The sequence below is a fragment of the Botryllus schlosseri genome, chromosome 11 (assembly GCF_051294905.1).
Source record: "Botryllus schlosseri isolate E-star chromosome 11, Bs_hap1, whole genome shotgun sequence".
Classification (NCBI taxonomy): Eukaryota; Metazoa; Chordata; class Ascidiacea; order Stolidobranchia; family Styelidae; genus Botryllus; species Botryllus schlosseri.
Window position 1 is genome coordinate 13,648,350 of NC_137246.1, and position 17,302 is coordinate 13,665,651.

General features: G+C 41.1%; 2 protein-coding genes across 4 annotated transcripts in view; one reads left to right on the forward strand and one right to left on the reverse strand.

Annotated features, from left to right (window-relative positions):
- Positions 1-17,302, reverse strand: part of LOC145449689 (amyloid-beta A4 protein-like) — a 228,227-nt gene that overhangs the window by 30,045 nt on the left and 180,880 nt on the right. The gene's annotated exons all lie outside the window — the stretch shown is intronic.
- Positions 130-17,151, forward strand: LOC145449691 (uncharacterized). The gene is made up of 7 exons (XM_080328104.1): positions 130-798; positions 884-968; positions 4,494-4,645; positions 10,569-10,767; positions 10,856-11,038; positions 13,802-13,923; positions 15,335-17,151. The coding sequence occupies exons 1-7, from the start codon at positions 704-706 to the stop codon at positions 16,038-16,040; spliced, it is 1,542 nt and encodes a 513-aa protein (XP_080184230.1). The 5' UTR covers positions 130-703; the 3' UTR covers positions 16,041-17,151.

Genomic DNA, 17,302 nt, shown 5'->3' on the forward strand with positions numbered 1-17,302 from the left:
AATGCTAAAACCTAAAATTATAACCGTAACAGAATTGAGTGGTATTCATTCGTTCATCGAGTATAGTCAAGTATACGTAGAGTGCTTTTCCAATGTAACGGAAAGAGCTGCCACCTTGGAGATACGCTGATATATTATTGTAAGTTATCGTCAGCAGTAGTATTCAGCGACCAGGGCGGCTCTAATAAATATACGGACTACTGTTTAACGAAAAACTTATATCAGCATATCGATAATGGTAGTTATCTTGTAATGGATCTCAGTTACAAGAAGGTAAAAGGAATCCAAGCACCAAATTCAAAAGGGATATTGGTGCTTTATTGAACCTGTAGGAATCACTTTCCAGGGAACTGTACGAAGCACTATATTGAAACTGTATACATATTTGAAGCAGTGTACTCTATCAAAATTAGACCATGGCTTCATTTTGCCACAGGCATTTCAACCCTTGAAGCGTAATTATTGAAGGTTATAAACATATAAAATTATATATCAAACCATATGTTATGAAAATGTAGCTTATATATGTCAATAGACCTATCATACTACAGTATATTGAAGCTTCTCGTTTTGTCCATCTTATTTGCAATTATTATTGTATGTATATTATTATGCACTCAAAATCAACCGTATCAAATCACTTATTCATATTGCTTGCGATGTGTAGAATCACATACAGTATATTTGATCTTCATCGATTGTTATGGCAACTAAATCAAGAACGAGAACTAGAAACAAAAGAGAGAAGTGGGAAGAAAGGGAAGCGCGTCTTCTTTGTAAAAGTGTTTATGATCATTTGTAAGTTCAAACATCTATGAAGAATAAATGTAATTCGGTGACAATTATTATATTGTTATCATCGTCATGTACTTGATGGTCGCAGGGCATACTATATCCAAGTGCAATTGCCGGAAGAAAGATTCGTTGGAAATGCGCAACTAAAGAGTGCGGGCTCGTCAAGGATAAATGTACGTATATAAGTAAAAATCGACGACAGAATTTATAGAGATTGCGTCCATTGCAATCGACATATTAGTTGTGTTGTGGCAACGGATTAAGGGGATGGAAGCCGTCTAAATTACCTCCAATTACGAATTATGTAGAGTATGAATTCATTTTGTTGTTTTAAGTATACTTGGCAATACGGCAAAGATTCAACAAAATCGATAATCGTCTCACTTTCGCTTTTGTTCAAAAAACATTCATGTGAATTGGAATCAAAATGTGGAAGCTATATAGGCTTATTTTATCCCGGCTTAAGTTGAAATTGATTGCATTGCGTCAGAAGCGAAAACTTTTCCACCATCATGCAAGGCTTAGGACATTCAATCTTCAAAATTCTGGTTCTGGTGATTTTATTATTATATTCCCCGATTCAAACAAGGTCAACTAAACATATTCAGTTGGTCATGGTTCAAAGCACCACATGATTTTGATATGATGATAAGATATAGGAAGGTTTAGAATAAGACCGATATAATTAGTCCGTTACAAGTAAAGTTACAAGTCACTGTTTCCCTATTCAAGTTAAAATCTTGTTTATTTCCAGGTATGTGATGTTTATGTGATGATAAACTGTTATGTCATACGTTTCCAAATCATGATTCGTAAAATATTGCAATCAGTGCACGTGATTGACGGTTATCCACACTCACGAACGGGGGCGGGCAACATACGGCTCGCGGACAGTTTCCCGTCTTAATTGATAATGTGGCCCGCCGGCCGGTGTCCGGTCAATACCGAGAAATCCATTTCCGAGAAAGCCATTACAGAGAATGGGCCCCACCGAGAAGGGACTTTACCGAGAATGCAATGCAGGCATGTTATGCATAGGTCGTGTGCTTGACTGCTTGTGCATGACGGCTATGCCGCATTCATTGTCGATTCTCAGCTATAAATTTCTGGACAACGCCTTCTCAGTAAGTTAGATCATTGGCATTGACCGTTCTCGGTAATGGTTTTCTCGGTATTAGTAGCCTACAGAACCGTAAATGCCGATAATGCAGTACTCGCTTCTACTTACTTACGCGTTAGTTCCACTCTCGCACGCTGCGCACACACGCAAAAAATAACATACAGTCACTATAATTTGACGTAGTAAGCAAGTAGTGGAGGATCTCGGTAGACTAGGGCCGCGGGGGTTCTATACCAATACCGAGAAACCCATTGCCAAGAATGCATGCGAGAGTGAAGCTTACGCGTAAGTTCGTAAATGCGAGAAGACTTGCATTATAGGCCTTTACGACGTACTCGACCCGAATGAATTGATATCTTGGTAAATTTGGGGTACCGGACTAATCGAACGTCATGAAATCTTAATTAAGGATTGCGCCATGTGTTGATTGATCAGAGAGAAGACATGGCGGCGCCTGTATGACAATGGTGTTCTCAAATCCACATAGTCTTCGTCATTATCGACGAGAAATGGCTTTGAAATGACATTACTGTCGTTACAACTTACAATACATTCATTACTTGCGATTTTTTTGTATATGTGGATAAATGGGCGAATAATGTATCGATTCAGATATCCGGCCCGCCAAGTACTTAATGTTCCTACATCTGACCCGCCGACTGCATGGAGAAGTTGCCCGCCCCTGCTCACGAACGATCTTATGTCAAGCAATGAACGATGCGACCGAAGGCTGACATTTCAACAAGATTTGTAGCACTAAATATTTGTTTACTGAAGCCAGCTATTACCCGTTTTGTAGTTTATGGTGAGCATCGAGATGGTCTCAGCATTTAAAGGGGCACTGCGCTCTAAAAATGATGTGGTCTCAAATTGAAGGTAAAAACGAACAAAAATTTTTGGCCGCAGCCATTTCCTTCAGAACGCCACCGTAATGGAGCTGCAATTTATTGAAATTTCTACAAGACCAGCTGCCGCGGCTGCTTAACGCGTTACGTGGCACGATGTCCTCATCGTCGCACTTGCTCAACGCGATTAGGCAGTCACGCAGAGAACGAAATTTAGACAGTTGTCAGCCGATGTTATGAAGGAAATGTGTCCAAGTTTCGTTCTCTACGTGACTGCCTCATCGCGTCGAGTAAGTGCGACGATGAAGACATCGTGCCATGTAACGGGTTAAGCAGCCGCGGCAGCTGGTCTTGTAGAAATTTCAATAAATTGCAGCTCCATTACGGTGGCGTCCTGAAGGAAATGGCTGCGGCCAAAAATTATTGTTCGTTTTTACCTTCAATTTGAGACCACATCATTTTTAGAGCGCAGTGCCCCTTTAAGGAATATAATTTTAGTCGGCATTATGGGGGAAATAACGCTGTGTATACCTAAAACTGGCTGATGCGGACCTGCTAGCAAAGCAAGCAAAACAGTCAGGCTATTGTACCAAGCCACACCGTATTGTACTAAGCCACTCACAATAATAACGCTACCCCTTAGCAACATGTGTTTGTGTAATTGTGTGTAATTTGTGTAATGTAATTCACTGATGCTTTCAATTTAGAAACAAATCTGCACGCCTCAGAACATAGTCTAAACCAGTGGCTCCCAAACTTTTTTGAGCTACCGTCCCCTGGACAACGAGGGGGCGCTGGCACCCACTTTGGGAGTCTCTGGTCTAAACCTTTTGTCTCGTCCCGCCAAGATATTTTCTGCTTCACATTTGGCCCGCCGGGAAAAGTAATTGCCCACCTTGATCTAGGCCGTGCATTCTATTGTAGGCTAAATAAGAGATATGTAGAGTAGGGCTCTTCAAAAATGACTTTTTTCCTCAAATCGTACTGGCTACTTGATAAAATTGTTAGGTTACCTAATTTAAGCCTACACACAAAATTTGGTTGAAATCCAGCCAGTAACCGCTTTGCTACAGGAGAAGAAAGTTTCTATTTATTATATAAAAATAAATAATAAAAAATTTGAAAATTTTCTGTTCACCCCATGAAAGTGTTTGGCTGTCTATAGAAAAATTCGAAAATTTTGATTTGAATCAAATAGTATGTACGGTGAACACAACTACAATAAATAAACAAAGAATCGGTCACCGTAAATACTATTTTATTCAAATCAAAATTTTTCGACGGCAATAACTCCGCTTCCACTGGTTGGAATTGAACCAAATTTGGTGAACATCGTTTCTATAGACAGCCTAACACTACCATGAGGTGAACAGAAAATTTTCAAATTTTTTATTATTTATTTTTGTATAATAAATAGAAACTTTCTTCTCCTGTAGCAAAGCGGTTACTGGCCGGAATTGAACCAAATTCTGTGTGTAGGCTGAAATGAGGTAACCTAACAATTTTATTAAGTAGCCAGTACGATTTGAGAAAAAAATTCATTTTTGAAGAGCCCTAATGTAGAGTACACTCAATGAAAATTAACATAAGATAACATATGAAGAACAAGTGATAAAAATGAAGTTGCACGTGTCGGTAGACGAAGTCGATATGTCAGACCATGGTCCGGCAATCTCGAGCGCTACCAATCCTCGCCGAGTAATGGTTTCGTATCAAATTATTTTTATATGCAGAAAACTTCCCTGCCTCGTGGATACAATTCCGAAGAGAAAAAGCCCGAGGAAGGAAAGTTCCGTTCTACCAAACCCAGCACATCTTTCAAGTCTGCTAGCTCGGTCACTCAGGATCAAAATATAAAAGCTAATACCAGATCGCAACGAACGAGGTATGCCACGAGGTGTACATAAAATACACACAGGAAATAGTCCACTCCAGTATAATAATGTTTTGTGGACTATAGAGACCTTCAATATTGTGTGTAACTGTGTATCTGTCAACTCGTATGCACAATTGCACATTGCATCGACCCCGGTCCTCAAAGGGATAAAGATGAGTTGGTGACGGAAATAACGTCACTTTGATTCGGTCAGCAATGTCTGATGTCCATGGCTAGTGTCATTATCGCAAGAATGTCACAATAACAACGGCATCGATACCGGTGAAATTCTCATGCCATCGTTCTCAATTGTCACTGTCACGGCCGTGCTATAAGGCAGATACTGACTCATAATGTATTACCAGCCTGGTGTAAATGACCATTTTAGTTGAAAAACAGCGTGAATATGAATGCCACAAACAACAGCCACTGTTACGGGAAGCCTTGTGGCTATAAATGTTTTATTCTTTTATGGATACACTTACGATTCGAGTCAGTCTGATATATACGAAAATAGGCAATGATTACAGGGGTATTCACGATGCTATCGATCGATGTATACCTATTAATTATATAATACATCATATATATCAGATCATAGGTGACGACTATTATTTTTTTACGAGGTGGCGAAGTGTTGTGACGTTATAGTTCTTCCTTATGGATGACGTCATCATCGCCATAAAACGCACTTTTCTACATGCCGCTGGTGTACGTGGAGCGTTAAACCATTCGCGTGACGTTTTAATATCGGCCCTGCAGCCTGCATTCGTTAATATCAAACCATGCAGTCGAGTTAATAAATGGAATCTTAAAACGGTACGATTATTCTCTAAAGTGTAACTGCGGCCTGCGCTACCAGTCCCTCGGTCCGACGGAATGCATCGAACAAAAATCAGAATTTACGTCGCTGAGAATCTGGAATTGCATCAATGCTATTCACGCGCAACGCGCCGTGTGAGTAACGAAATACACTAGGCAGTGGCCTGCCAAGTGACACACGACAACTCTCGAATATTGCAAGCAGACAATAATGATGATTACAAACGCGAAATCGCGCAGCCAATCAGTAATTGTCTCTTGCGGGTTCTTGCTTCGCGTTGACCAACTCACATCGCGGCAATTATTTGCAGATTAACAGAGCGATTAGGGCGGCATTGGTGCATTTCTTGATTTACGTTCGCGAAGCATTTCGGGAGTACATCGGTCAATTCGTAAATTCAATTTGCATGTCGACGGCCGCCAACACATACCAATTGATTTACGTGTTGACGGCCGCACAAATCTCCCTCTATGGTCGCAGGTTGGTCACCCCTGGGTTACAATTAATTCCACACTTCCGGGCGCATGCCGCGATGATCAATAGAAATCTACTGTCTACCTAATGCCTATTGTTTATTATTCGATATTGTTGTTCTCGATACGAGTACCTCCAGCAATCAAGTTTATCGGAATGTAGAAGGTTCCCTGCTCAAACGAACCGTATAAAATCAGAATTTGTGCCACCCAGAATCTTGTGATGCATCAATATTTGACAATGGCATAGCATGGCCTACTGCACGTTAATAATGAAAGGTACACAGAAAAATGACTTTGTGCGACAATTTCGGTGTACGAATGTATTAAGTAGATAACAAGAAATATGGATGATGGCAAATGAGAAAGCGTGTATTCTAATCAGTATCACCACGAATGGGTTTTGAGTCTGACACCGTATTGAGTAGCTTTCGTCGCGACAATTGTTTTCTCATTATATCGGTATTTAATCTGTATTGCTGCATTACCAAATAATGTCACTAGCAAAGCCTTGTTGGAGAAACGAATCTGCGCAGAAATGAATTCCAATTTGCAGCCACACACCAACACACCCTCCAATTTCGCGCTCCGATTACCAAGACTATCACGAAGCTAGCTAGCTCACGAATGGTTTTGTAAACGAATATGGGCGGACATAATTGAGATTTCAGAAAAGCAGAACGTATATTTGGGCGCCTGATCGGGAGAGGAGATCTAGGATGGTGCTTCTCAGCACATGCTAGGCGGGTAGCCAGTCGAAAAACTGGCGGGATTTAGATTTTTTTCAAATTTACTAATATAGCATCAATTCAATTCGGGTCAAGTACATGTGTAAATGGCGATCATGTAATCTCCACGTATTGACGATTTAAGGTGTATGATAAGCTTGGCAAAGAGCCGGGGAGTGCCATCAATTAGCGAGTCCCTGATCTCTGGTGAACAATTAAATACGCGCGCGTATTAGCGTATTACGCAGTCTCGGCGACAGTTTTCGCAAATCAAAATGTCCGAACTTGATGGACACCGATTTCAAACCTTTGTCGCCTTTCAGAACTCAAGCCATGATACACATCTTCTAATCGTTACGTTCAAGTATTAGCGGGAATCAATTACGCACGTTAAAGTCTGTTTGCAGCGATTAGATGTTATTCAGTTTCGCGATGTCGCTTTTTAATCAATATGACATAAAACAATCACTAATTAGCGCAAACCCGACCGCATTGTCTCCAAACCAGCGAGAGATAGGAGCCAAAGCATGCTATGCCCGAGACGCGATAGCTAGGTCAGCAATGATATCTTTCACACCAGGCCTATCGCAGATGCTATTGTGTAGGCCAGCGATGATATCGTGCACACCAGGCCGAAGCCGCCAATGCAGATGCGATTGCGCAGCCAAGCGATCATATGGTGTGAAGTGCAGACTTGGACAACTAGATAATTCTAGTTGTCTAATTTTACTAAATTAGAGCGAAATGCCAGTAATCTAATTCTAATCTAATTTGTGAAATGTTTCCATGCTCTAATTCTAATTCTAATCTAATTTGCGAAATGTTATTATGCTCTAATTCTAATTCTAATCTAATTTGTGAAATGACCCTATGCTCTAATTTTAGTTCTAATCTACTTTATTGTTTTCCTGAAAATGCCTCTTTATCCGAGGCATTCTGCAGCTAGTTAACAAAAATTCCCCTCTCGCGTAGGGAAATCCAGCGACAAGCCACCATCGCCTTACTTAGACCGTGCAAGTTCAGTCATAGAAGTTATTGTGACGAATAACAGCCTGCTAACATAGTAGCTTCACTAGCTTGTAGTCTGCGAACAACATTCTAGCTTTCAAAACTTACGTTCAAAGTACAACGTCGTTCTGACTGACATGGGCCGTGCTCATGGTTACCACAAAAGAAGTAATATTTTATTAAAGTAGTACAATACAACAAGAAATATCATGATCATAAACGACATTTTATTTTGAACTATATGAGCTGTGCACGATACCCGACAACGCTTTCGATGTTGGGGCTATCCTAGCGAGACATCTTACTGGCTGAAAGACTATCTCATTCATAAAGATTGATCTTGTGGGGAAGTCCTATACCGTTTTCTAATCGTCTCTGTCTTGGCAGTGTCCGAGCCAGCCATTGCACGTCAGGGGAATATGCTTAGTGATACAGCTAACTCTCCACCGATGGAATGCTGTTGCCATCGCAGAAGCCGTTTGAGCTAGTGTGGAACAGTGTTGTTGTGCACAGGCGAATAGCTTATTTTGAAACAACAACAATAATTTATAACTGATATAAATTTTAGCATTTCAAAATGCTTTATTTCGCGTTTTTCCAAAATATCAAATCAGATCGCCGGCCGCGATTGCGGTGACCCCTGGTATAGTAAAAAACGAGCCAAGATTACTGTACACCAGTGGTTCTTAACCTTTTTTCTTCCAACGCCCCCTTTCAAAAATTATCGTGCTCCAGCGCCCCCCCCCCCCCAACTTGATATTGCAAGGAATGTAATAAAGACAATGAGTAAGAGGGAGGGCCGTAACAGCACTTCGTTAACCCCCCTAAAAACGATTGCCTTGCGCACCCATAGCGTGATAAACCGAACTTCTGAGGGCTTCGCCACCACCATATCGTGATTTTGATGGTCAGCAAAGTTTATGTGGCCTGGTCGCCCTAGGTACCAAATTTTCCATAATGCATGAATGAATAGGTGGTAATTACATATATAAGTCGCTATAAACTTTTTATCCTCCTAGCCCACGTAATCAGATTTACCAGTAGCACTGAGTGAGCTGTTGTAGAGGAAAATAAAGGGCACGTAATTCATAATTAAACATATTCGGGCGTGCCCGCAGGTACAATTATTCGTTACCACTCTTACCAGGGCCGTCCGCTATTTGCCGATAGCCAATTAGGTATCTACATTGGGTGTCCATTTACTGAGGCAGCTATTCTCGCCTATTCGCGCGAAGTGCGAAAATTTTCACTAATTAATGATTGAATTGGTCAATATCATCGGGAATTGCATGTAAATTGAGATCAATTTTTATCCTCTCTCTGCTCACGTAAACACATTTACCGGTAGAGCTGAGTGAGGTGCAATGTTCCCTCTAAGCTGCGCACGTGCGCAGTGCTGACACGGTCTCTGCACACAGACAATCTACGTTGCGCACAACAAATCCGGAGTTATTACCTTTTTTTAGTCGTTACGCACTGTTGTCCAAGGGTCAGCGCAGTGAGTTGTTGAGTGTGCGCAAACTCATCAAAACTTAAAGCGAACATTGTGAGGTTTCTTGGAAAATGTAGGCCCCGTTACTAATAATTAAACATATTCGAGCGGGCGAACCCGTTGGTATGACTTCGTTGCATGATGTTATTTCGTGACCCCCTGTCTGCAATATCAAAAAATATAGAATCGCCCAACAGGAATATCCCTGTCGCCCAATCGTACTAAACTAAAAGACGCACACGATTTCAGATTGGTATTTCTTCACTGACATATAATTTTTCCCTGCTAGATGGAATTCGTCTTCTGGGGTTCAGATTGCCAAGACTGGAACATTCGGTGTCAGTCATTTAGGCGCCCATGGACAATTAAACCTATATGTATTTTGAAGGCTATATGTAACGAAGTTTTCGGTGTTAATTTTCTCTGAATACTCATTAAGGATACTTCCTATCACCACATCATCTACTGCGAAGCCATTTTTCTCCAGCGCCCCCCATACCGCCCCCCTGAGCCCAGCGCCCCCCATATCGCCCCCTGAGCGTTTCCGCCCCCCTTCAAGATCGCCAGCGCCCCCTGGGGGGCGCTGGGGGCAAGGTTAAGAACCACTGGTGTACACCGTACAGACGGTAACCATTTTTGTGGTTATGGGAATGCACTGTGATTTGATTTGAGCTGGTTGTTGCTGTATTCATTTCCCATTCACAATTTCATTCAATTTCCAAGTTTTTGCGAATTTAGTAATTCTAATTCTAATCTAATTTGAAAAAAATGTTTAGGTCTAATTCTAATTCTAATCTAATTTGGAAAAGCTGTGTAGTTCTAATTCTAATTCTAATCTAATTTGGGAAAAACTGTGTAGCTCTAATTCTAATTCTAATCTAATTTGGAAAAAACTGTGTAACTCTAGTTCTAATTCTAATCTAATTCAAAAAAGCTGAAAATTTTCTAGTTGTCCAAGTCTGGTGAAGTGGGCCTATTGCACGCACGGTAATGAATGACCAAATTTCGCGACCATCTCAGCGGGAGATCATCACAGGCTCTTCTCGCTAATTGACAATACGTTTCTCTCAAATCAGCCGCGCGGAACACTGATAACACAATTATTGAATTGCAACTGAGCATTAGAGTTAGAATGATCATTGATCATTTCAAAATGACGGGGTTTCGCGTTTCAAATAGGGCAGTTCGACCCCGAAACCATCGTGGCTACGCGCCTGCCACACGCGCGTATTGAAATCGAAGACGTCTCTAACGAGGTCGCATCGATTCGCCTGATTAATTACTAATTATTGGTCACAAATCACTTGGGCGTTTGAGCATTTTGTACGAGGTGGCCGCCACCTCGTAAGGTCTGCGCCACCTCGTAACCTCGTAAGTCGGCGCCTATAATTTTCATTTCTGATTATAGGTGCTCCAGGTCCATCAAACAATCTACGATAAACACCAGAAGATCAAAAAGCTCTGGCAGTGTCAATACGCTGCTACCTCCACTCGAAGCAAGCCCATATCTTACCAATCCTCCTCAAACTCTGCAAGCAAGAAAGAATATGTCAGGATTCATGCGACGAGAGGCAGAAAGGGTTGCTTCTACAGCTTCCCAACTATTGGTTGGTTACATTCCGATTTACGATCAATGCTCTGAGACTATTTGCCTTACAATTCCGAACATGTTCCGTACTGAAAAATCTTTTTCAGAGTAACATATCCTTGAATGAGGTTATGGTTGTACAAAAGTATCGCTCTCCGTGTAAGAGTTGGATGGCATGTTCTAGCAGTTTGTCAGACCACCCGAACGGGATGTTAACTTCGAATACGGCCATAAGATACGCGGCTGAACACGATGATCGAGAGGCTGCGAGAAAATACGCCGAGAAGAAGGTAATGTAGGTCTACGCGTCTACCTAGAACAGAAACCGCAGGCGGTAGATTAGCAGAGCTGTCGTATCCTCCACAATTGTAAGGGTAGGAGTTGGGATATTACAGGCGATTTCAGCCACGAATATGTATATTTATTATTAAATATTTGGAAACATTTCGCTAATATTATTGTTATATTTTATTATCTGGCATGTGTATATCCCATCATTGCACTGCTGAATATAGGCAGAGGTGGTCAGTAACGAAGTACTTCTACTTTTTCGAAGTACTCAAGTAATTTTCCTCTACTTCTGGTACTTACTCAAGTAGATCTGATTTTCGCTACTTCTACTTCTACTTCATAATATTTAGTGATCTACTTACTTACTTTTCGCTATTTTCAGTTTGTCAAGTAGAAGTAGTTTAATCCTCCAATCAGGAAGATACCCTTAGGAATTTTGGGGCTGTTTTCACGGATTATCAACATTTAATTTTCATAATAGTTGAGGAAAGCCGTGAATTGTCGTCGCGCTTCGCGCTCAGTGGTTATGGAGTAACCAAAATGATTTCACGAAAGTATCGGTGAATATAATTTAGGTAGCAGATTGGCGTGGTTCCGTTCACACCGCATTGTCGCCCTTCGCCATATGAAATATTTCATCACGCTAAATACGGTCCATCATAGCGTTTGAAACTGATGTTTCGTAATCTAGCATTTACTTATCATATCGTGATCTATCAGTCCATATGGCGTGTACTAATCTGGAGAAGTGGACTCTTTTCTTTTTAGTTTTAGAGCTGTTTTAGCATACCACCTTTGAAACTTTCAGGACTAAAGAAATGAAAAAATTACTTTGAGTTCTAATTAAGATCAATTCTTTTGTCTGCATAACATACCTGCACGTGTAGTAATGCCTTTAATTTCCGGAAATGAAGCTACACAATATGGCATTTTTACGATCCACCATATTTTTTATTAACGTTTACTAATCGCGCACCGATACAACTTCTCCGTATCTTCGCCTTATAATACGGGGAGTGCGCCATACCATGATATTTTCAAAAACGTGCTGTTCGAGTAAACAGAGAATTAGTATCGCATTTCCATATCAATACCATTATTTTCATCCCATGATGCGGCCGAATGCTTATGCTGTCGAAAATTGATCACCTCCTGGTTTGCATTAATACGAATCAAGCTCGGCACCTTTCGCATAGCTTAATCTGCAGCTTTTGACAATCCATGCGAACGAATTACGATCGTTTTCACAACTACTTAGGGGAGATGTGGTACCGATGGATCAAAAATCGAAAAATGATCGCAGACCCTGAAATGTTCAGCCGTAAACAGCAGATCTTTTGCTGGCTCAGCACTTTGATACAAGCTCTACCTATCGCGCACATATACATGAATATCCGTCTTCTCAAAAAATATTAATGGACGTTCAAAATTTGTTGCTCGAACGTGTCATCGGTCCCCACCCGGTGGGTCCAATGACACACGACCCGGGGACCTACGACACATATACCCTAAAAAACTCAAATGTCACTACTTTTCTTTCTCAGTATTATAATCTAAGCTGCAGCAAGCCAAAGAAGAATGTTTGGTCGTAACGGTCAAAAAATAGAATAAATAGTAACTCGAATGTTGTCATAAAATCACGTTTCGATTTAGGCTCGGACTTATAAATTTGAGGGTACATACATATTGCATGAAAATCGACAGTGTGACTTCCAAATACCTCGTTATAGCGATAAAACATCATATGCAATTATTACATAAAGATTTTCTATACGTAAGCATGTTTCATTTGTTTCGTGATTAGTATGCTTGATTATTTTGCTTGATTTGGCTATTGTATCATCGGTCCCCACCCAACGAATTTTATACATAAATCGAAAAAAGTCCACTCAAGGAAAGTACTGAAAAAACTAATAGGTGCCATTATATAGCCTGATACAAGCCCTACACTTCACAATAAAAATGATTGCTGGTTTTTTCGTGTTGAAGGTTACAAAGAAAAATGTATATGTCGATCTAAATTTAGTTTACACCCCCTAAAACAAAAATCATCTGTGAGAGACCCCATTGCTCGCGCACGTCGATTTTTTTTTGTATGTGAGGAAAGATTTTGCCAGCATGCAATTGTAGACAAGTTTACGGAGTGCAATCATGGAATTATCATAGAGAATTTTCAAAGTATTTTCGGTCCCAGTGATCCATCGGTACCACATCTCCCCTACTTACTTGAGTAGATTTAAAGTCAGTCAATTCTACTTCTACTTCAAGTAGTTTTAGGTCGTTTATGCAAGAAGTACTTCTACTCGTACTTGAGTAGATTTTTTCGTCGCTACTTCTACTTCTACTTGAGTAGCTTCCTTGACTACTTTGACCACCTATGAATATAGGATATTTGCAGTTGCCAATCACCTATGTATGTAAAGTCCAGAACTTATCCTATTGTATTAAGACATTATTGTTATTCTGTTGTATTTAGGCTGGAATTTAAAACAAAATGTGTTTTATACAGTAGTGTTTTGAATAATATCTTTAAATTTTCTTGTTTCAAAATTTGTATGATTAGGCCATAATTGACTACTTCCGAAAAAAATATGTAGCATGAGCCTACGGACGATTTGCACCCGATCGAGAATAGGCTACGTATGAAATATGGAATGGTTAGATTCCTCGCTGTAGAACCCTGATCTCTATAGTCACAAAATATCGAGTATTTTCGAGTTTAAGTCCCAAAAGTCATCATACATTTGCATGATTTCCTACAGCGGAAAAAGCAAAAACGGACGAAGAAGAACAACCGTCAAGAAAAGACGAACAGATTGATTTCATCCAAACCTAATTCGGAGCGATATAGAGCATCTACGATGCTTGTGAATGTTTCTGAAAGGTAAAATAGCTATTGCCTCAATATAGAGGGTAGGCCTAGTCATAACATCCCGATTTTTCAGATTTGTCCTTATTTTTAAAGGCAGTGTCTGATAAAACTATACATTGTCTTTTTTCCGGCATTCCTGGCGTGTAGGGGACTAGGGTTAAGCCTACTTTTCCTAGAGGCGGTAATCTTTCATAAATCGTCAATGATAAATTCTCGAGACATTAACTCGCGAGAAGGAAAATTTTCAAATGGAATATATCGAACCCGAAAATACTCCGTGCTATATCAAGTAACGAAATAATTATAGGCCACATCGAGTCTGCTTCCTCGTCAATTAGGGGTTCAGGGTACGGCTGTTATGGCTCTGCAGACCAGCTATATCAGGGGTGGGCAACATACGGCCCGCGGGCCGGATCCGGCCCGCAAAGGGATTTTGTCCGGCCCGTGGCGGACAGTTTTCAGTTTTACATGATAATGTGGCCCGCGGCCCTAGTCTGCCGAGATTTCCCACTACTTGCTTACAACGTCAAATTTTAGTGACTGCATGTGCATGTTATTATATACGTATATGCGCAGCGTGCTAGAGTGGAGCTTACGCGTAAGTTCGTCGAAGCGAGAAGACTTGCATTATCGGCATTTGCGATGTACTCAACCCTAATTTCGTTTGTGGTAATCATGGTGTTTGTCGACTACAATGGTCAATCACACCAGGCTGATATTTCTTATTTTTCATTCTGTAACCGCCGACTTGTAGCACGGCACACTTCTAGGCTTTTGTAAGACGAAAACACTGCTTATACCAGGGGTCGCCAACTCAAATTGGGTCACGGGCCACTTTTCAAATTTCGTAGAGGTCGCGGACCGCATGAATTCATTATCGAGATTTCTCAGGCCACACAGTTGAACAACGATGCTATCTCGTCACCTACTCAATCCTAACGAATATATGTGTTGGTAAATTAGGGGTACCGGGGTTATCGAACTCCTTGAAATCTTAATTGAAGATTGCACCGTGTGTTGATTGATCAGATAGAAGCAGACATGGCGGCGCCTGTATGACAATGTTATTCTCAAATCCACATTGTCTTCGTCATTATCGGCGAGAAATGGCTTTGAAGTGATATTACTGTCGTTAAAATGTATTCAATAAATGCGATTTATTCCTTGTATATGTGGAATGTGGATAAATGGGCGAATATTGTATCGATTCAGCAATCCGGCCCGCCAAGTACTTAATTTTCCTATATCCGGCCCGCCGACTCGAGAAGTTGCCCGCCCCTGAGCTATATGATATCACATCTGCATTCAACCCTGACCCCGCAGCACTGTTTACAAGTATACCCAACTCGAAGAAGTCTGCGACAGACATACTGATGATCGTAAACGTTGTGGTTACTCCACTACATCAGAATTTCTCGTTTAGTTCGTCGTCATCGGAAACGTCAGATGACGAATCGTGCGACAGCGAAGAATCGACACCGCGAGCGAACCCTACGAAAAGGGTGGTGCCAGAACGTTCTTCGTCATCCGTCTTCCAAACTAACGAAGAACCGAATTTCGAAAGCCACAGAACAGAACAAAACGAGTTTACGGCGGACGGACGCTCAGAGTCGTTAACGAATCACACACAGCTCGAAGCAATGTCACCAACAAAATCAGCAAGCCATGACTTTGCGTATTCGCGGGAAGATGAATTGCACGGAAGTGACGGATCCGCGACCAAAATCGGCGGAGGAAGTAAACAAGCTACATTTCATTCGCTCACTAAACACCCCAGCGATCATGGAGCACCAGCCGGCCGCCAACCTAAGTTACCAAACACCAATGGAACGAACGGAACATTTCAAGCGCAACCGCGGGATGTCAATCATGAAATTGCAGTAGCATCAAGTCAAGCGAATAGCCTATCAATATCCGACTGGCCTGACCCGCAAAAATCTACTGATACAGAAGTATCTGATCGATCGCAGCTCCGTCACCCTATTGACTGCCAAGAGCTACTAAACCAAAACGTTTCCAGTGACGACGAAAAATCTTCCACCACGTCGTCGGTCAGGCGATTGATCGAGGAGGCGCGTTCATCTCTGTCAGTGCTTGGTTCGTCCTCGTCATCAAGCGAAGAGGATTAGACCAGTTATTTAAACAACTGCTGACCATAGATTAGAATAAAGGGCTTCGTTCTCCCTTCACTGTATATATAAAACACTACATCGCTCAAAGATATATTTATATACATACAAACGCGAATTTTCTCCACATGCTGTCTTTCATCCTAGATCAAGGGTGTCAAACATACGGCCCGCGAAGCAATTCTGAGTGGATTGAAATTTTTTTATATTATCCTGTACATTACTAACAAATGTTGAGACGTTTTGCAGGAAATACTTCGATCAAATATTTAACCCAGACATCAAATGTCGAGCATGTTCATAGTCCACATAAGCACCCGGTTTCACTCTGATTACCATCAGGAACAATTCGGTGACAGCGACACCTCATTTCGATAAGGCAAAAACTGCACAATGAGGTCAGAGTTCAATGGTAAAATGGACCAAAAAGTAGCTATTCACAGAAGTGAAAGTGCCAATGTAGAGCCGTTATATACAGTCTACATGGAAAATATCTTGGTTATAGAAATAAATAATCGAAATATATATGGTTGCACCGCTGTGTCACTTCCGACCCAACATTTCCATGGACTCAACAGAAACCCGACCCGAAACGTCCTCGTTTACAGTTAAATAGCTTGGATTCCCCACAATGAATACTCAGGGTTAACGCCAGATTACGACTAAAGCAAGTAAGCTTTAGCATATAGTAATACGCCAACTTATATCGTCGTTAGCGTCACTGTTTTATCGGTTCTTACCGGTATTCAACCGGAAAATCATCGTTTTTTGCCAGTTCCATGATTCGCGAATAAAGGGTGTTGCGACTTGCTAAAATTAAACCCATATCATCCACGTGTTATCTACAGATGCATGAAAAAAAGTATTGAAGGGAAAAGCAAAGGGCACGCGATAACATTTTGGAATCAGTGAACTGGTCTGGCCCGCGACACAATTTGACTTTGACACCCCTGTCCTAAATCAACAGTCGTAGGGGTATAAAGAGATTTTCGTAGTCGCACAGCAACGATATTTATTCTCAATAAGGACAACAGATATCTCGAAACTGTACATAGAATGGGTTATTGCACCTCGACACACACAAATAAATAAGCACGCAATGTACCCAGAACTGCAGAGGAATATCGCTATAATAACGACTGGAGCCGCACGATCAAATACCCGGCTACCGAAAACACCATATCAAATCTTTGCTAATACACAAAAATAACTTCACATATACCACATCTCCGCAAAACCGCCTGACAGACACGTTGAAAATT